The sequence below is a fragment of the Amphiprion ocellaris genome, chromosome 21 (genome assembly GCF_022539595.1).
Source record: "Amphiprion ocellaris isolate individual 3 ecotype Okinawa chromosome 21, ASM2253959v1, whole genome shotgun sequence".
NCBI classification, from domain to species: domain Eukaryota; kingdom Metazoa; phylum Chordata; class Actinopteri; family Pomacentridae; genus Amphiprion; species Amphiprion ocellaris.
In genome coordinates, this window is record NC_072786.1 from 21,800,092 (window position 1) to 21,822,398 (window position 22,307).

The 22,307-nt window shown below is 40.3% G+C and overlaps 1 protein-coding gene across 2 annotated transcripts in view; it reads left to right on the forward strand.

Annotated features, from left to right (window-relative positions):
• scube1 (signal peptide, CUB domain, EGF-like 1) overlaps positions 1-22,307 on the forward strand; it is a 118,495-nt gene that overhangs the window by 29,586 nt on the left and 66,602 nt on the right. For both annotated transcript variants that reach the window (XM_023299765.3, XM_023299766.3), the window contains exon 4: positions 9,749-9,883. In XM_023299765.3, the coding sequence (XP_023155533.1) occupies positions 9,749-9,883 (135 nt within the window). The remainder of the gene's footprint in view (positions 1-9,748; positions 9,884-22,307) is intronic.

Here is a 22,307-nt window from a genome sequence, read left to right on the forward strand (position 1 = left end):
TTGCTTCCTGATGTGCACCAGACAGTCAGTCTTTCAGAAACAAAACAAAACCAGCCAGTTCGTAAGCATAGGTGTTGACATGACTCATAATAGAAGCCTGTGTTATATGCTTACCCTGATGCCTGCTTTATTTCTGTTTTTGCAAGTGTGATATATATTATTTTGGAATGTTATCCTTGAATCTCACATTTAAAATCCCATAAAACCAAAAAGGAAAATAAGATTTGTTGGCAGTGGACGTGCCGTCCAGAGGATTAGGTTATTTATCAGGTATGATGCGTGTTACGTAGGATCAGTCTATATTTAGCCCACTTTGAGAAGATATGCGACCCTGCAGACTGCGTTCCTGTGTATTGACTCATGGAGACCGTACTGTCACCAGCCTCTCTGATGCTTTATGTTTACTGTCATCACTAACTACGGAGGTAAACAGCGCCCTGTGATGCGTGGTAACCATCTAAACACAACTTTGAGAGACTGACATGTCGGCCTATTGTCAAACCGCAGTTTAAGCTGAGCTCCGACCTTCATCTTCATGCTGCCCATCAGCAAGGACCACAGTGTTTGTTATAATGTCTCACTCTCAAGTGTCTCTTTCAGCAGGAGATTTACCGTATAGATGAGAAGGCACTCTGTTCTGCAGCATCATACACACCCCTTCTCTCATGCCATTTACACACAATTAATAGTGGTGGTCTATGTACATCCACAGGCAGAAAGTGTCTTGACTCTCATGTTACAAGCTGTCATAACATTGTATGTCACTACTGTGGCTTGAATCAGCTGTGATGAGTTCAAAGATGTTGTAAATTAAAGTCATATGTCGTTCATAACTGGTACAAATGTAGAACTTGCTAAAAATCACTGCTTTTCTTTCTGACTCATTAATCATAGCTGGGAATATAACGTCAAGCCCTGCGACACATCTGTCTCAATAGCAGATTAGCTTTGGGTTCAGGTTGCTTCGTTTGACAGCAGCGGGAGCTGCAGATGATAAAGACTGAGGCTCAGTGGAAAGTAATAAGTTTACTTCAGAGTTAAGTCACCATTCAAAGCTTCGTTTGAAAACAACATTTTTGTCCAACTTGTTTGTTTCCCCGTCAAAGTTCACACTCAATTTATTTCCCATTTTTCTCACACGGTCTGGGCCTGCATGTAAAAAACAATAAAGACTTCGTGGCTTTTAATAGACCCAAAGCATGATATTCAGAAACCTCAGAACCTTGTGGTATTCTGAATGAGCCTTGGATGACAAACTACACTTTGGAAAATTGCAGATTGTAGACAAAAAAAACAAGACATCAGTTTGCGTGAGCATGCAGGAAGTCGCTCCATCATCTCCCAGATGCACCATGTCAACAAGTGAGGGCACTAATTGATTTAAGATTGCCTTTTTGTGCTCTGATTAAAGAGCGGTCCTGTTCAGTTCCTTTTGATTTTGACTTTATTTATTTGGTCTCGGCGTGGACACAGCTGTGCTCAATGTGTTGATGGTTTGGTGCCTTCTGTGAACGTCTGGTGTGCTCGCATGAGTTTGTTTTCCTTCCGACATGTCCTTTTCATTTCACGAGATCTGAGAGGTGGCTGCACAGCGGGGCGTCATCGACCACAGCGTGTCACAGAGAGGTCCAACATGTACCACAGAGGACATGGAGGACAAGACAGATGGAAATGGGAAGGGGGAGGGACAAGCTGAAATTTGACAAATTCACATGTAGCTATCAACTCTGCATTAATAAACCCCACTTGATTTGTTGTAAGGAGCAAAGCACATGTTCTGCCTCTTACAACATGCTTATTTGCAAAGCAATGACATGAAGACATTTTAGAACCAGATCATAGGTGCACGCCTTCACCAGCAGCGAATGATAACATGTCTTATTTCAGCACAAGTTTGATCTCATCTGGGCTGTTACTGGAATCAGGAGATAGATACAGAAGTGTGTGCATATGAAAAAATATGTTACCAGTATTTCAAAGGATAGGTTCACAATTTTTAAAAGTCTGTCTTTAATCCCCAAAATCTGCAGTCCCCATCCTGTACAAAGAAGTATTTTAACATTGATTTAAAGCTAATATGAAGCTTCAAATATGTAAGTTCGACTAATGAAATGGATCTATTCCAAAGTTTTAGGGTACAAAATTTCCTTCTGTTTTTCCTACTCCTTCAGTTACAGCGTAACAGGGAAACAGTGCAGGGAAATGAGAATAAGATCTGATAAATGTCTGAATGCTTTTTTTACATACAAAGTTGCCTGTTTGTGTTACTATTTTCAGTGCCAGGCTCAATAAGAAAACCTTGTCTAAGAAAGCACAAAGAGAAAATGTCATTCATGGCATTGTAACTTTGGTTGATACCCACTAATTAAGACGCCATACATCAGTTTTAAATGAAGTTAAGAATGCATGTTTGTGCAGAACTGTGCTGTGGACCTGACAGTTACAGTCACCGTAAATCTTTTCAGGGAACATAAACTATGGGCATGTGAGTATTTTTATGCCTCTGTGCTGCTGACAGCCAAGACTGGAGGCATTATGTTTTCAGGTTGTCCATCTGTCTGTCCCTTCCTCATGAATGCAATTTATCAGGAACACCTGAGGGAATTTCATTTCATCCAACACAAACGTCCACTTGAACTGCAGTATGAACTGATTAGAATTTGGTGGTCAAAGACTACTGTGACGTCACAAAACCCATTTTCAACTGAAAGTGAAGAATTTAATTATGACAAAATTTCACATGAATGTCTTATAAGATAATATGATAAATAAGGACATTTTTTATCCAAAAAGTCCAAGGTCAACATCACTATGACATTGCAATCCATCCATCCATCACCTATAGCCCCTTTATCCTGTCAGGGTTACAGGGAGTTGAAGTTTATCCCAGCTGGCAGTGGGTGAAAGGCAGGTGAGATGAACGGATCGACAATCCATCACAGGGCTGGAAAAAAACAGGCAACCATGCACACTCACAACTACAGTCAATTTAGAATCAGCACTTAATCTACTGTCTATGTACAGTAGCCAGTAGGCGGTGATTGTTCAAATTTTCTGTACTGCTGGGTTGAAGATGTGGATGAAAAATCCACATTTAGAATTTGTAGCCTTTCTTGCAGCAACATCTCTATTTGAAGTGTTGCTGTCATGGATACAACTTTGTGTTCTTCCAGAGCTTTGGCCAACAGTTGAACACAAACAAGGAATTTGACTGTTTTTGTTCCTTCTATTGATCTTACACACTTCAGTGTCTCTACAGCTGAGTCTGGACAGACTTGGATCTAAACTGCAACTTGACTGGCTGGCAGAGGCAGACAACTAAGAAGCACTAATTCCAGCAATGAAATGTCAGAGACATGTCTCTCAGCTCTGTAATAAACCACAAATTCCCCCAAATGAATGAGTTTCTCACCTTTTGGCACATTGCGATGTTCCTACTTGTGGTTTCCCTCACTTTCCCCTGCCTCATGATCAGAGTTTCTAGAGATGTTCATGCAACTTGTTTCATGAATGTTTGAAACCTGTCAAGTGAAAAAAAATCACAGCTGACACAGAACATAAAGACATACAGTAACTTGTGTCACAGTAACAGAAGGAGGTTACATACCCTTCCACATATGTGTACTGCTATGTGCTGTCCTTGTGTTAGAGGTGTTCGGCTAGATTGTAAATGCATATGCAGCATTTCACTTGGTTTCCCTGCAAGCGCCTCCACCCTCACCCTTTTCCCTGTATCTCTCTACATTCCATTTGTCCTGTCACCTCCATTGTCTCCCACAGCCTTTCAGCCCCCCTTCAATGTGTGAAGCACATCTTCACTGTGTCTAAACAAAATTTTACACAAGTTTACACAAGCACAACCAAACAAAACAGAGGAGCCCTAGTTGAAACTTGCAAAATGGCCCCGTAGTCTGTGTTTATCTAGAAATTTTGGCAGAGATCAATTGGACTTGGAGATTGCTGCATTTCTTCTTTCTCTCTTTCTCCGTCTCTCTCTCCCCCTCCAGCCTGAAAATGAAATGCATCAGTCATGTCGATGACATCCGTTAAACCATGAGATTTGCCTGAAATAGTGTTAGGAAGTGCAGTGAAAACAAAGCCCAGGGTTCAGCGAGGACACCAGGACTTCTGTGGTAGTAATAGACCACTATATTTACACATGGACCACAAGTTTATGGCTGTATGAGTCCAGGACAGAATGAAGTCAGCGTTAAGGCCGATTGGACCATCATTCAAGCACCATCCTTACATTCAGTGAAAAAGCAGTGCAGCTGATGTAATAGGGCAGTTTGGTTAGATTTGTGTTCAGTGCTGTTGTTACCACAAACTGGCACCATGCCTGCAAAATTACAGTGTGAATAGAATTCTAATTTGTTATTTCACATCTCTTAGTAAGGTTAGAATCTCAGTTAGGTGTGTTCTTTGTGTAAGTGACAATGATTTTAACACTTAAGTCAGTTCCAAAAATGATTGGAAATTTTTGAACTAAACCTGTAGGTGTACCTTTTCCTAATTTTGATTTGGAGAAGGTTTAATTAATTTGACTAGACTTGACTTCTGACTGCTTGTAGTCTTTAGTACACTTAGTTTAGTTTGTTTATTTAAAAAACAATAAAACTAAAGACAATTAATTCTTGAAATACTTTACCAAGGCAGACCTCAGCACGTTACATTCCTGTCTCCCAAACATTTTGTGTGATATTTTTCTAAACTTAACTACATAGTTTTAGTGCATAAAACTAACCAAGCCGGGACTGAAAACTGAAAGCAAATGAGTGAAGTCAAAACTTAAGTCTCCTGGGTAAAAGATCTGGTGCTAACTAAGCCTCCATTCTCCCCTCCTACTTCTCTACATGGACTTTGTGGCTCTTTCAGACTGGAAGTCTTTCAGTGAGAAAATGTTTCTTTCAAAATGAAATTATGTCCCTTTCAAAATGTACATGTGAATGCAATTTAGGTGTATAGGAGTGGATTTTTTGGGAGACAGCTGCATATTCAAATATAGTAGATGTAGCAGTTGGCAGCTGTTTGACAGAAGCTGTAACAACCATTTGCAGTAACTCCCACCAGCACAGATGTATTGTCTATAGTGTTACAGCGGAATCTGTTCATCTCTGCACTGTGCACAGTCACCTTCTTTCTATTCTCTGTTTTTACGGCCTCCCTTTAAATGAACATAGTCTAGGGCTCTGTAACTGGAGGAGCGTCAGGGCTGGCGCCTGTTTTGTTCCTGTTTTTTTAAGATCCCCTTGGAGCTGATCTCCTTTCTCCTGAACTCAGTATAGGGGCCTGCTTCAGTAAATAGTGAAGAGAAGGAGAAAATATGGGAAAAGGAAGAAGATCTTGACAAAAAAAACCTTTTACAAACTCATTTTTGTGGCTAGCAGATAGGTTTGTAGTAGTTTTAGTAGGCTCCTTGTACAATGAAAACTGAGCACGCTGTCTGTATAAGGAGCAGGATGAGCAAAGCATCAGTTCTAATGCTCCATACGTGTTTACACGGGAGGTGTTCAGGCACATTGATAGTATAGTTACACTCATAAAACACAAGAGAAAAGGCATGAAGTGTCAAAATATGCTTTGGGTTGTGTTTACAGGGGTGTCGTGTTAGTAAAACGTAAGCTGTATTGTTGCCCATAGACAGGCTATAGGACTCAGTCTTCTTTCACTCCCCTTCCACTAATCCTGTCTCCTGCCAGGGCTAACGTGACAGTAAAGTATTCCCTCCTACTCCACACACTGTTAACAAGATTCTGAAAGGCTCCGTTCACTCCTCAGGGTTTAACAAGCCCACCATCACCTTCTAAAAGTAGAGAAATAATTTTCCAGGTAGCACCGCAAGTGAAAACCTTAGCGATAGTCTACAGTGGAAGTGTAAAGAGCTTAGAGGGTCAGGACGGAAAGACACAGGGGGAAAGCTGGCTTAATATGCCCTCCAATGAGGCAGGTCTGTCAAGGAGATGCAAGGTTGTTGAACACAGGGAAAACTGCAGGGACAACAGTCTCTCCTGAAAGTTGTTCACAGTCTTGCCCTTGATTGTACATGTAAAGCATAACAGAAATTCTTGTATAACAAATGTGAAAAGATCAAACCCTTTGTCACTTTTCACCCCCCATAGCTGGCCAACCACATGATGAAGTGGGTGTGACTTGTCATGACACACCATGGCATTACATTATACAGTCATAGCAATATGGTCCAGCTCGTGGTGTGTTGTATTTGTTTCTGGCTGTCTGTGTGAGGGAATGAACCACAATGCTGAAGGTAAACCAAGGACTTTGTTCCTGAAAGAGCAGCATTTTGATGGCCCTGTAGAAAAATGTGACTCATTTCAAACCAGAATAGAAGCGAAACCCTAACTGATTTCTCAATATTGAGCCTAACTTAGAGCAGATTCACTGAGGCTGAATGAGGCTGTCCCCAGTGAGTTTGGGTAAAATTCTGGGGATGGATGGGGGAAGAACACAAGCATTTGGATGTCTCTGCCAAACCAGTCAGGGCTGAAGTGACACAAAGTCTCGAGAAGAATCAAGAGACCTTTAAACCTCTTAGCCCAAAGCAGTTTCTGGGCATTTTTTTCCCCTCCTGTCACATTTTTCCTTCCTGTAGGGTCATTTTTTCTGCAATATAAAGCCCTGCACCTCTATGGAAGCAGCACAACCATGACTAGAAGTAGAAAGTCTTTTGTGCAGTATAGCAAGTTACGAGGCCATAAATCATGAAAAAAGAAAAGTTTCTTTGATTATCAATTTTACAAAAAAAAAAAAGAAACTGAAATCAACATGTCCAACATCTTTCTAAGTGTTCACAGATGTTACCAGTACTGGAAAAAATGGTAGCTCCACGTAATATAGGTATTTTACTACTTACATCTTTAATTTGTTTCCATCCTTGTCAACAATTGTACAGTTTCATGGAGCAGACGCTTTTATCCAAAGCGAGGCACATCTGAGAGTAGATGGAGCACAAGCAAGGATCTAGTCAGGAGAAAACAACCTGGAAAAGTGCCATAAAACAAGTTCAAGTGTGATAATAAGACCACGGTGTCTACAGGCGGTGCAGACGTAATAGGATTTCTTTTTTTTGTGTGTCCTATCTACTCATTGTAAACACAGCCTCCAGTCCAGCTGGGGATTTTATGCATTTTTGTCTACTGCGACTGTTAGTGACAGTTTAGTAAATCATATCTTTAAGGTAGAATCTGGTTACGGGAAATAGTTTTTGGTATTTAAAAATAAAAACAACGCAACATGTAGAATAAAGTGGTTTTGATGAAATATCCTTATGTTAAGTCAACTTATTTTCCCAACTAAACCGAATCACACACAACAATGCTTTCAGATTTTACAGTTTTGTTGCAAATATATAGTGTTTCTTTAAAATAACAGCATGCCATTAAACTGCAATGGATGAAATTATTTTTCTTCTGTTCTCTCATCCAGTGGTGGTTTTTAGTGAATCAGTATCTACACTAAGTAACAGCTGTTGTTCCGTTTCACCGCTAGCTCTTAGCATATGTCATTGAATGCTGTATACTTCAATTAAAATGCTTGTTAGACTGATGAACTAATTGGACCGGAGTGTCAAGCAGAGAGTCCCTCTTAATGTCATGTTGAGTCTAAATACAGCGACTTTGGTCATGTTTCGTATGTATAATTAAGCGCAGCACCATAAATCTGTTCCAGTCTCTCCAAAGTGTGCGCAGTTACCCTAAATGATTATCATCTCTGTGATGACAGACCTTTCACCATGCCTTTGAGTTTGGCCATTTAGAAGTGTAGTAAACACTTTGGCCTTCAGATGTGGTCAGATGACATGGTTTGCAGACAAGTTCCTTTCAAGCTTGCCCACTATTTCTGTAATTTACACAGACACAGTTGTTAGAAGCTTGCATGTAGAATTTCCTCTGCCCTCAGAAGGTTTGGTGTGCTATGCTTCTTGTATTAACTAAGATTACAGAATAGGGTTCCACTCTCTGACGTAAAGTTCCTCTATACACAGAATAAATTTAAAAAATGAATGAAACGCTTTCTGTTCAGCCCTGGATATATTTGAAATAGCAAACATACAGCGACTTTAAGATGATAAGTGAAAAGTAATTAAAAGTAACACCATGAGCTTTTTTGAGATGGAAAATTTTCCTGACGTACTATAGTCTCTTAAAGAGCTGCTTTAGTGAAAATCATGTTTTTATCTTGTTAATCTACCACAATTTGCTGGCAGTCTCAGAAACACAGATTCAGACCTCTATGGCTGGATATGTAACAAACCTGAGGAATTAATCCTGTCAGATGAGAGTGGGTCCTTCTGTATCATTATTCTTCACAATTTGTTTTCAGTTCAAACATCCATTCATCCATTATCTATACACTGCTCAATCCTCATTAGAGTCGTGGGGGGCTGGAGTCTATCCCAGCTGACTGAGGGTGAAGACAGGGGACACCCTGGACAGGTCACCAGTCTATCACAGGACTACATATAGAGACAAACAATCACACTCACATTCACACCTACAGACAATTTAGAATCACCAATTAACCTCAGCATATTATTGGACTGTGGGAAGAAGCTGGAGCACATGGAGAAAACCCACACATGCACACATTCCAAACATGTATGACTGAATTACTTTAATATTATAATTTGCCATTGTGTGGTGTAGAGTAGTGTTGTGGTGTTTGAGCAGAGTTGTAGGTCAGCTGATGTGCTCGAGCTGCAGCGTATGGGGATGGGTGGTTCAACAGAAGGGCGGGGACTACATCCACACCTTCTACAAGCAACATTGTAGAGGTCAAAGGCAGGAAGGGATAATTTTCATGGAGCACAGTTCTAAATATTTAACTTTCATACAAAAAGATGAGATTTTGTGGTTCAAATCAATGACTGAAGATGGACTTTTGGTCACGTGTCACTTGCTCTTGGTTGATGGTAATTGTTAGATTAAAGTATTATAGGCTCAGTTAAAATAAGGTTGTTCTGCATGATAGAAACCAAGCTGCAGCTATGGGTGTTTTTGTGTGACTGTCTGTTCCCTCTTGCTTGTCAACAGTATCTCTGTGTTTGGTTAGCCTGACTGCACCATGTGCTAGGTCAACCACAGCACCTCAGACTAAACACAATGCAGTCACCCTGGTCAGACACACACACACACACACACACACACACACACACACATATGCACAGGGGCGGCCCTGTTTGATCCCTGTTAAAGTCAGTCGAGGGTGTTACATGTTTCCACTTCACTTCAGGCCCATCAAAATGCCCCATTGGAAATTTACAGGCCTTTCTGCTGCACAGTGGGGTCCTATAAACATACTTGTGCACAAGTATGTGCACATACCGCACACACACACACACACACACACACACACACTGCAGAGACTCATATCGACAAAGCTGTGTTACCATCTACTGCCAATAGTTTGATTCAGTCACCTGCTTTTCTACTGTACCAGGGTCAGCCTATTAGCCTGCTGGGACATCATGTCTTCTGTGTGTGTGTGTGTGTGTGTGTGTGTGTGTGTGTGTGTGTGTGTGTGTGTGTGTACATGCGTGTGCCTGTGTATAACCGTCACATTCATGACTCTCATGTCATCCCTCTCATCAGACATTTCCCAGCATATAAACTGTCAGTGACACATGTTTATTTATGAAGCCTAATAGGCCGTTATTCCACCATGCTGCCATGACTAGCTTTAACTCCCTCACTCTCCTTTATCTCTCTTTTGTGTCCCTCCCTCTAAACAGATGTGGACGAGTGTCTGGACAACAACGGTGGATGCCAACAAGTGTGTGTGAACACTATGGGGAGCTACGAGTGTCAGTGCACAAACGGCTTCTTCCTCAGTGACAACCAGCATACCTGCATTCACCGCTCTGATGGTAAGACTGTGACATAGAAAGCGAGAACTGAGTTCATCTTCTTGCTTACATCATTGTTTTTTGCTGTTGTCTGAATGTCAAAAGCGTAAAAGTAATTTCTTTTATGAGGAACCCTGTGTGAGAATTTCAGGATCACATGCTTGGTCAGTCACCCTCCACACCCACAATGGCAGCGACAAACACGCTTGTGACATGCGTGTCTGGCATCCATTTCATGTCGATCGGATTTCGTACAGTCTTTTGACCCTGCTACCCTGGCATCCCTCACCCATTATTTCTGTCACATGTAATTTATGGCCTCAATCTGCGGTGGCGAGGGGCACTGAAGGAGCGGTGATCCCGAGGTGAGCAGGGCTTGCTTTCTGCTTCCCTCTACCCTCACACACATTCTCTAAGCACAATACTCACATGCATGTCGCCGTGAATGGGGACAGTGTGGCAGTAAAGCGCAAAGACAGATGAGAGGACAGTCGTCTGTCATCTCTTCAAAAAGGGGACGTTTTGAGGAATGTGGTGAGGGGTGAAGACTGAGGGGGAGGAGAGAGAGTTCAAGTAAAGGAAGAGGCGGTGACAGAGTGACCTCCCCTTTATCCCGTCCCTCTTCACCCCGGGTGCTCACAGTGTCGGCGTGGTCAGTGTGAAGGCATGTTAGGAGCCAGTGTCAGGATGTTAGAGGATTCTCTGTGTAAACGTTCAGAGAGAGGAGTGAAAGAGATGCAGAAATAGACGTGTGTTTGCCCACTGGAAACCCCATAAGCCAACATGTGAATGCCTTCTTACCCCCTCTCTCTTTCCCTCTACTTCTAAACTATTTATGAACATTTTGGCATCACTCACATGAGGGGAAACAAATTCAGGTGACAGCCATTGATAGTTTTCTTACTTTGTATGGTTAATTACTGCTTTTTAACCACCTAACCACACCACAAATTACTATTTATATGGGAAGGTAAACAGGAATTTCCGTGAATTCATTTTCCATTTTGTAAACTGTAGAATGTAATGCATTAAATTCATTATTAAGACTAAATAAAAAAAGCATTATTAAATACAATAAGATACTGACAAATTACCTTCTTTCTAATTATTACTAAAGCCCTTGAGGTCTTCCTATTCGTCAGTCCTCTCTTCCATGCCTGTTCTGTTTATTTTCTAGATTAGAGCAGTTACTATGTCAACATGTGTAATTCCTACTCCTGTCAGAGGGATGTTCAAGGTAAACAAGCAGTGAAGATGCTTGTGGTATATTTCTGTTGCCCTGCTCTGGCCGGCTGTCCTGAGCCTTTAACCACCACCACACCACCCTCCACCCCATCCAGAAATCCTCAATCAGACACTTGTCTTCTGTCCCTCTCCTGGACAGGAATAGCAGCAGTATCCCAGTGCCCCATAGGAATCTCCTTACATATTTTGTTTCCGTACTCCCTGTCATGGCCTACTCCTCTCCCATCTGCCACATGTCTGCTGCAATACTATGCTGACACATTCTATATTCACATGTAATAGGGCAGAGCTCTTTTTTTTTTTTGCTATTTATTCATGAGATACAGTATGCCAACTCCAATGACTCAAGTAGCAACTTAATTTTTTCTTTTTCTCTCTCCCACTGGTTATTTCAGAACCCCTCTGGCAAACTGCAGTTTTACACTACCAGTCAAAAGTTTGGACACGCCTTCTCATTAAATGTTTTTTTCTTTATTTTCATGACTGTTTACATTGTAGATTCTCACTGAAGGCATCAAAACTATGAATGAACACATAAGGAATTATGTAGTAAACAAAGAATTGTGAAATAAGTCAAAACATGTTTTATATTTTAGAATCTTCAAAATAGCCCCTCTTTACTTTGATTGCTGCTTTGCACACTCTTGGCATTCTCTCCATGAGCTTCATGAGGTAGTCACCTGAAATGGTTTTATAACAGTCTTGAAGGAGTTCCCAGAGATGCTGAGCACTTGCTGGTCCTTTTTCCTTCACTCTGTGGTCCATCTCATCTCAACCCATCTGGATTGGGTTTAGGTCAGGTGACTGTGGAGGCCAGGTCATCTGATGCAGCACTCCATCACTCTCCTTCTTGGTCAAATAGTCCTTACACAGACTGGAGGTGTGTTTGGGGTCATTGTCCTGCAGAAAAATAAATGATGGTCCAACTAAAGGAAAATCAGATGGGATGTCATGTCGCTGCAGGATGCTGTGGTAGCCATGCTGGTTCAGTGTTCCTTCAGTTTTGAATAAATCCCCAACAGTGTCACCAGCAAAGCACCTTCACACCATCATACCTCCTCCTACATGCTTCATGGTGGGAACCATGCATCTAGAGACCATCTGTTCATCTTTTCTGGTCTCACAAAGACACGGCAGGTGGAACCAAAGATTTCAAATTTGGACTCATCAGACCAAAGCATAGATTTCCACTGGTCTAATGTCCATTCCTTGTGTTTCTTGGTCCAAACAAATCTCTTCTGCTTGTTGCTTTTCCTTAGTAGTGGTTTCTTAGCAGCTATTTGACCATAAAGGCCTGATTGGTTCAGTCTCCTCTGAACAGTTGATGTAGAGATGTGTCTGCTACTAGAACTCTGTGTGGCATTTATCTGGGCTCTAATCTGAGCTGCTGTTAACTTGCTATTTCTGAGGCTGGAGACTCAGATGAACTTCTCCTCAGCAGCAGAGGAGATTCTTGGTCTTCCTTTCCTGGGGAGGTCCTCATGTGAACCAGTTTGGTCATAGAGCTGGATGGTTTTTGTGACTGCACTTGGGGTTACATTCAAAGTTTTTACAATTTTTCAGACTGGCTGACCTTCAGTTCTTTAAAGTAATGATGGACTGTCATTTTTCTTTACTTAGCTGTTTGGTTCTTGTCATAATATGGATTCTAACAGTTGTCAAATAGGGCTGTCAACTGTGGACCAACCTGACTTCTGCACAACACAACTGATGGTCCTAACCCCATTAAGAAGACAAGAAATCCCACAAATGAACCTTGACAAGGCACATCTGTGAAGTGAAAACCATTTCAGGTGACTACCTCATGAAGCTCAATGAGAGAAGGTTAAGGGTTTGGAAAGCAATAGTCAAAGCAAAGGGTGTCTACTTTGAGGGCTCTGAAATATAAAACATATTTGGAGTTATTTCACAATTGCTTGTTTGCTACATAATTCCGTATATCATACTTCATAGTTTTGATGCCTTCAGTGAGAATCTGCAATGTAAATAGTCATGAAAATAAAGAAAAACCATTAAATGAGAAGGCGTCTCCAAACTTTTGACTGGTAGTGCATGTCAGGGCCTACATGTGTCATTTTCATAATCTCCACAAATCTGCAAAAGTCTGTGCTGACCCCTCTTCAGATATCGGCATGCAATCAAAAATAATTTTTTGTGTAACAGCTACTCTACAAGGGTAGTAGTGCACATGCTGGGTAGACCTGAAAAGTAGCATAATATCAACAACTATGCATCTGGTGTCTGCAGCTGTTTGTGTGTGACTAAACTACCTCACTGTATCTAAAATATCTGAAATGAACTTCACCTTGATCAGCTATGACTTTAAACACTGTATTAAAGTTTAGTCAGTGGAATTTAGTGTACAGTTTCACAACTTCTTTTATTGAGCTATGAACTAGCAGCTGTCTGGTAAGCACATCTGAACTAACATTAAAGTATGTGTGGCTGTGTATGTATTGCACATGTCTTCTAAATTAGGGTAAACAGACCCCACTTTTATCACATCTGTTCATGGTACTTTTTGACCTCATCTGTGGAGCTGAATTCAGTAGAGCTTTTCATTGACGTGTATGTGATGATGTGTATCCTGGCAAGTGACAGCCAGTTTACTGAGGAAGGTTACCAGGATTATTAGACACGTTGTTGGCAGCTGATCTCACCTTGACAGATCAAATTCACCATAACTACAATAGTAGGGAGTTCTGGGCTTTAGCTAGCTTCTTAAATTATACTCTGGTAGAGACATACTATTACACACACAACTGTTTGGTGTGTGTGTGTGTGTGTGTGTGTGTGTGCAAGTAGCTGTATGTGTGTGAGAAGGAGAGACGGTTTGTGTTAGATTGTTGCTTTGTGTATGGTAAGTGTCCGCTCGCGGCTCATTTCTGTCTCCCTGACACTCGCCTGGGGATAATAAAGCCTAGCAACAATTGTTTGTTCCATTATGGTATGTTTCCACTCTATTGTGCTTCACAGCTCTGTCTGAACCACATCCAGCCGAGAACCAAAACTTTGGCCTGCAAGCTCCCAATTTTGAGTTGGGAAGCAGCCCTCCCAGTAAATGTTCCTGATCTGTCATGATGTGGAGAGCTATGACAGCATTAGTCAGGTATGGCTCAACATGCATGTAGATTACAGAGGCTTGTTTCCATTTTGGAGAAGTTTGGAAATTTCTGAAATGGAGGATCTGGCTTGTCAACGAAGAGTTTGAGTTCGACCTTACCTGCATTCAACTATTTAGATGTCACTTAATCAAAACAGTTAATGTGTCCTTTGATGAAACCCCAGTTGCTCCCATTTGCTGATTGTGTGTTGGTGATCTGCAGCAGCAGTGCAGAGGTTGATTAGTTGAATTGTGGTATTCCATGTTAAACTGATGCCTCTGAATTGACTGCCTGATTTATTAATTGTACCTTTTGGACAGTGTAGCCCCTGACAAAACAGAGTGAAAACAATATCCTTGTAAATTCTTCTATGAGCTCAACACCAAAATTCCTGGCAAAGGGGGAGTTGGCCGTAGGTTGGGAATTTTAAACACCATCTCATGCGAACACCATGCCTGATGCTCCTGGAATTGTTTGGTGGCAGCAGTCTGTGTGAACTGTAGAATGCAATGATTAGATGATTCTTTATATTGGACTGTGGACAAGAAAAATACGCTGATCGAAAGAAATAAAAGCAATAACCCTGATGCAGATGTTAGTTTGTACGATACCTTTTTAAAAATCCTGTTACAGTGTTACCTTGCAGTCTGAGAAGTCATTAGATGGCTGTTTAGCCCTGCAGTTATGAGCATAGCGCTGGGTGGGGAAGCAGTGGTGATTTACAGGTGAATCGACAGAGATCCAAATTTCCCAGCGGCAGGTCCTAGAAGGCTTAGTATGATGGGAAGGATCACAATTAACATGAGCCCATAGACAGATACGTGCCACTTACATGGCACTTGGGGTAGAGCAGCAGCTGCTAGCTCTTCCATGTGCTCCTCTGTATTAGGTCGTAACTTTACATTCTTTATTTTTGCTTATTTTGTCTAAAAAACAATTATTTTTGGTGTCTATAAATTGTCAGGAAATAGAGGAGACAGTTTACAATCACATATGACAAGCAAGCAGCAAATATTCACAACTGACAAACTAGAACCAAAGAGGAATTTTGTCACTTTAAAAAAAAAAAAAAAGCTAAAATGACATGAAAGAGCTTTTAGTGTTGTTTCTGCAAACTGCATATTTAAAGGAGAAGTTTTCTTTGCTTTTGAAACATTGTTTCATCACATCACTGACTGGAGTCATTATTTGGAACTTCATTTACAGTATAAGGAGAACACAGTACAATTCAAAAATGGTTTATACCACACTATAATATAGTTACAAGCAGATGTGTTGCACTGTATTTTTGGAGCAGTATACCAATGAAGACATACTTTCTATTGTTACAGCTATGTTTTACCATTATCAGTTTATTGAGCTGCTGCACTTATTTAGGAGGAGTTATAATAATACAATAATTCTTATTGACAGCCACAGTACACCAGTGAACACTCAGTCCTGATTTTAGCCACAATATAATGTGTTATAAACTATTTCCCATGCTTATATGCTGCTTCTAAATGCTAAATGAGCTATTATTTGTTATAATGACACACTCACACATAATATGCATATACAGTGAGCCATGTGTTTAGAGAGAGTAAGGCAAAGAGAGCAGTGGATTATGGGAGCAGGAGATGGGGGAGGTGTGCATGTTTTCGGGTAGAAAAAGAGAAAAATAAACAGAGAGACAAACATGGTAGATTGGACCAGTGATGTTTATTTGGAACTGTGAAGGGAGAGGAAGCAGACTGAGCCTAAGGCTGCTGCTACACTCACAGACACACACCTATAGACACAGATGCATATACATTTTTTCATGCACACAAACTCACTCACTCACACACACACCCACACACACACACACACATGCACGTCCTCTTCATGATGTAGGAATTCTCACTTTAAACAAACCAAAGCAGGAAGCTGGAGGTACAGGCAGCTTTTAAATGACAGGCCTGGGGCACGTGGGAACTCTAAGTACAGGGAGAGCTGTCTACCTGACTGTTATATCATCAATTACAAAAATCATCAAAAGCTAGAAACACTTTACCTGTCACACACAGACACACTGACAGTAATGCTGTAAAAAAAAAAAAAAAAAAAAAACAAGAAAAGAAAAGAAAAAAAGACTTTTATTGTGTAATAGTCTTGGTTAATATAGGGCTGGGCAATTTAGCTGCTAAATGTAGAATAAAATGTTTCATTTCAGTTGACATTAATATGAACTGATTATTTTTATTGACCTATTTCGCATGAATACTACAATTGTGATTTGCTCATGCAATCAAATTTTACATTTATGTTATGTGCTTTCACAGTTTGCATTTGGTGCATTGAAGTGAAGCTATCAAGCCGTCTTCTTATTGTTATTGATTTAGTTTCTATTTCTAGTACTGTACAAATTGCTGTCACTTGTAAACACAGTCTAAGCACAGTTTAGGTAAGGAATGTAGGGAAAGGGGAACTGTAGCAAGTGAGTGGCTGGTGTGGGGATCTTGAGGAGGTTGATGGTGGGTTGCTTGGACCATGGTTTAGCTTGGTAAGCATCTGACTGAGCATTTGGGGAATGAGGAGGTAGTACATGGCGTGTGACACTGGCAAGGAGTTGAGTGATGTGGAGAGAAACAGGTGACCAGACCTAAGCATAGACACTGAAGAACAATAACACAGAGAAGTCAAATAAAAAACTATAGGGAGTGGGATTCAACAGTAGAAACACAAAGGGAACAGGGAAAAGTGTAGCGAGACCATGGTACTAGGTCAAAGTAAACATGCTGGTAGCGTAAAAAATAGGCCAACCTGAGACAACCCTAACCCTAACCCGAGACAAGACATAGGCCAAATGGACATGCAAAGTCAGCATGTAACATTTAATCTGGCTTTGATTCCATAGAAGTAGCTATGTTGATCTTCTCTCAGGTTTTTTAGTAAGATGTGCAGACATGGCATGCAGTAGATGAACTAAATTTGATCACAGCAGACGTTGTGGCTTGTCATTGGACAGGTGTAAGTGATAACATTAAAACTGCATACCATTTAGGTGAGCAAGCTTCAATCTCTCAGTGTTGTGTGTCATTGTCATGACTTACTGGAACTCTTGATCTAGCTGAGCCATCCTGATGTTCCAAAATTAGTTTCCTGTTCTTTCCCTGAAATGACAAAAGGAAAATATCTGCTCTCTCAATTGACCTGCTTTTGTCCTTTAATGTTTGTCCTGTCACAAGTGCCTTAGCACTGAGGGAAATCATAAACTAAAATCATCAAAACTAGAGAAACTCTTTGCCCAGTGCAATACCTTTCCTCATCTCCAAATATCCTGGTATGTGGAGGTGATGTTTGTGTGTGACTTTGGATGCTGCGAGTTGTTGTGTTTGAGTCTGTTAAACGATGCCAAACTTATGTCTTGATTCTGTTTTCATACTGAGAAGCTCAAAGTGTTTACCTCCATGCTGCCTGTGTTTGTGTGGCTGCAACTTCCCGTATAGGCCCATCACACACATTCTGAGGCATACACAGCGGGTAATCAGAGCATGGTGGAGGTGCCCAAAGTGACTAATGCTTTGCTTTCCAAACTCTCTTCCTTCATTTTATAAATACTTTGTTTAAATATTATTTTAGCATGCGATTTTAACTTTAAAAGGCAGCTCTAGTAACTGAGCAATTTCTCTCCTTCTCTCTTTCTTAGAGGTAAATATGAGCTATTTACATGAGAGCGAAAGGTGGGATCACATTTTTTCTCTGTTCTGGTCTCTGCTATATTTTTAGTCCAGAGTTTGTCTTTGGGCAATGGAAATGTTTAATACGAGGGTGTGGAGCTGACCTGGTGAGTAGCTGCTGCTCAGTAGCAAACACAGGAAACATGGGGAGTGGACTTCGTAGAAATTAAAACACGCACACTTATGGACATGAAGTAAACGTTCTCTTGTCTCATCATTTGCCAGCCTTTTACAGGAAACTAAGGTCTGCTTCAGCCAGAACCATCCTAGTACACACATACACACATGCTTTGTAGTCATGCTATTTTAGTTAACAAGGGTGGTGTGAATCAAACAGTTCCCCACACGTTTTTCCTCTCTTTAACGTTAGCAGCTGGACTCTGTTAACATAACACACTGAACTCTGCTTCGCCTGCTCTCTGCCCTCCATGTAAACGTTGCTGCTATGACGCTGTTGCTTAGAAGACACAAGAACCAACACTGAGTGTGTATTTTAGGAATCATGCTAGTGGTTTTCAGGTTGTAGCTCATTAACTCCGCATTAAGTATACTTAAAGTGACTGCTGACCATTTTCCAAAGAGCACTGACAGTTTTTAGACATATTCCTGCCTTCAGGTAGCCTTTGGTTTCAGTTTGCTTTAGTGCACTGTGAAAAATAACTTGCAGGGACTTGAAACTTACTTCAGATAGATAATGCATCACAGTAAACATTTAGTTGCCTTTAATTTAGTTGGTTGTGTTATTTTGTAGTGCTGAGATGTAATGCAGGTTCCTCAAGACAGTGATCACTCAAGTCTTTTTTTAATAGATTTTCCAGCGTGATTTCTAACTTTGTGATCCTTTCAGTGCCACAGAGCCACAGTGTTTATCATACACATGAGCTTGGACAGTATATCAAATGATGAAATACATAATAATGCACTAATAAGCAAAAGACCAAATCTCAGCCTGTTATGTAGCAAATAGTTTACTGCGGTTCATAAACTGTGACTGTGTGACAACTCACCTGTCTGATGTGAGGAAAAGCACACAGTGTTACCTGCTGCTGGATCATGACTGATCCTGTAATGTCTCTTCTAATTTAGCACTGTACATAATTAATGAAGATTCTGCTGTTCCATATACTTAACTACATACAGCTTTCTGTCTTTAGAGATGCTCATGTGGATTCTGTTGCTGTGTGATGCTGCAGGTATTAAATAATCTCAGAGAAAACACTCCTTTGAACAGCTGGAAACAACAAACTAAACTTCAACTTTTGTCGACTTTTTGTTAAAACCCTGAATCATAGCAGTAATGTGCATTCTAGTTTGCCCTTAGACTGATGGACTAATAACAATGTTGCAGTTAAATGTTCATGAATGATGCTTCATTTCCTCAAACCACCAAAATGAAACTATTGGATAAAACCTTTCAGCCTAAAAAAGGCTTAAAAAATATTGCAATCTTCAACTGTTTGAAACTAAAAACCTGATGTGCATTTGAAAGGCATTATTATCGTTTTAAAAATTACACCCTTTATCAGAACCACAAACGGATTTTCAAGTTGACAACAGTCCAATAACTATCAGTTCCATTAGAAAAATTAAGCTAACAAAGCATTTGCACTAGATTCTGTGCTTATTGCCACACCTTTGAAGCCATTTGTGACTTATACATAGAAAACTAATACATAGGAGACAAGTATGCACACAAATACTGAAACTGACAGCAAAATACAACAGACTTGAGCAATAAAATAAATGCAGCATACCACAAAAACTGTGTATTTTTCTTTTTTGTTGGAAATACCTTGAATAAAGTATCTATCTATCTATCTATCTATCTATCTATCTATCTATCTATCTATCTATCTATCTATCTATCTATCTATCTATCTATCTATCTATCTATCTATCTATCTATCTATCTATCTATCACAGAGCAGTGCAATGTGAAAAATATCTAGTTTACAGAGATTGTCAAACTGCAATTAAAAAAACATGCATGTATGACACTACCAGTCAAAACTTTGGACACACCTTCTCATTAAATGGTTTTTATTTAGTTATTTGATGCATTGTAGATCAATACTGAAGACATCAAAACTATCAAAGAATACATATGGAATTATGTTGTAAACAAAAAGTGTTAATATTCAGTATTAATCTAAAATGTAGAAAATAATGCAAATAAATAAAAAGCATTGAATGAGAAGGTGTATCCAAACTTTCGACTGGACGTGTAGATATTCAGATAAAATAAGGAAATCAAATTTTGTTATATTTTGATTTATGGCATTCTCATTTTGTATAGTGCAGAAAAGACATTTTGAGTTCACCTCTAGCCGTAGTTGTGCTGTTTGCATAGATGTGCTGGACTTTACATTGCAGTGAAAAATGAGCCCACAGTGAGGAAAATTGTGACAGGAGAAGAAAAAAAACCCACAGAAACGGCCTGAGGTTCAGAGGGTTAAAGTCGCTGTAAACAAAAGAGAGAACTGTTTGGTGGCATTTGTGTCATGGTGGTTGTTGGCATTTCTCTAAATTAAGACATTTCCCATACACCGTGCTGCCTCTGGTCACAAAGGGGTTCACTGTTTGTCACCGCTCTCCGTTAGTGCTCTGACTGTGTTCTTTTTCTTTTTGGATTTATTAAAGTGGAAGTTAAAAGAAATATTTTGATTTCAGGTTTCATAGCCACTCACCACTAAGCTTTAAATGTGTTTGCTGTAGAGGAACAGGGTCTGATGCCCGTTTAGTACTTTGATTCAGCTGTTTTCCCTACAAATCTTGCCTAATGGTACACAGCGTATAACGCAGCATGAAAGCGGATGGTTTCCTTGTTTGGTGTTGTTTGTCATAGTAATAGAAGTAAGAAAAGTTGCTATCAAAATCTGCAGTCCTGGCACTGTGATACGTTTTACTGTGATATTGTGATGTGAGGTTAGAGCCAGATGCAGAAAGAGAAAGCACAAGAATGAGAGTGAGGTGTGTGTGTGCGTGTGTGTGTGTGTGTGTGTGTGTGTGTGTGTGTGTGTGTGTGTGTGTGTGTGTGTGTGTGTGTGTGTGTGTGTGTGTGGGGGGGTGCTTGTTTCCTCTAGTGTTTGACGAAGAGATTGGGGAGGGTTATTAGAAAGGCACAGTCCCTATTTAAAGGACTTCAATGCAGCCAGTTAAAGAAAAGCTCTCATTGAAATTCATGGCTTAGCACCTATAGCACTGTGGTTTGAGAAGACCAGTGAGAGAGACACACAGCCAGCGTCTGACAGATTTCAATTAAAATGGCATTTACAAGAGATGGATGGAAAAGTGGAGGGAGGGGGAGGACGACAGTTGAGGAGGGATTTTTTTCTGTCTGGTGAGCTCTTTGCTCCAGCACTCATGAAGAATATTGTGTCTCACTTCATTTATTTCAGTCTGAAGTTTAAGACTATTCCATATCTCTTAACTAATGATCAAATTAACTTAGTTGGACTTAGTTACCTTTATTTTCCAGGCTGATGGAAACTTTCAACAAATAGGAAATTTGATAAATAGCAAATCATGTAAGCCTCCCAATGAGAGCAAAATATTTTGGAAGAGGCAAAGACCAATTTCTCCACTATAACCACGAAACAGATTAATATAAGTAGGCACACTGCACTGCACATGACTAACCACTGATGTAACAGCTGCTCCAGTCTGCAGTAGTGTTTTCTTTGAAGAGGAAGCTTGAACAGCAGTATAAATTGTTCCTGTTTGATATAGCAGTTGTGACTTTTTAAAGGGTTTATTTGAAAGTGGTCTTTTAAGTGGAGTTCTTTATGGGTGGCTTTGTGTCTACAGAACTGGTAAGTCATACATGTGTGGGCACAGATGGGCATGCACATGGTCATTACCAGGAGTCCATACACAATGTATACACTCACGCACAAACACATGCCAGTCTGCCTTATTGTTCCTTTAGTGTTGATCCTTCCTTTCTTTTAGTTGCTGTTTCTGTCTGGTTTTCATCAAAAATATCATCAAATAAGTTAGACTTGTCATGTCTTCAGGATGGTCAATAAACTCAGGAAATTCACATAGTGTGTTTTTGTCTGTAGTTGGGTGAAGTGACAAGAAAAGTGTGAGCTTCATTAACCAGTGTATTCCTCCCAAAAAACCACAAGCTAAAAGCCTATCATACCCATACCAGTCATAACCAGTTCTCATCTGAGAACAATTTAACACATCATAGCGTGTTCTAGATTGTGAGACTGGTGTACACAATTTAGATGTTTATCATTGCGGTATATAAATAGAAATGCATAATTTTGTCCTTCTTTGTAGATGCAAAGTCGCAGCTCAGCTGGCATCATATGTGGTGATAACGGCCTGTTAAGGCTACTAGATGGTAACAGAGGTCTCCTACTCACCCATTTACATAGGAATTAG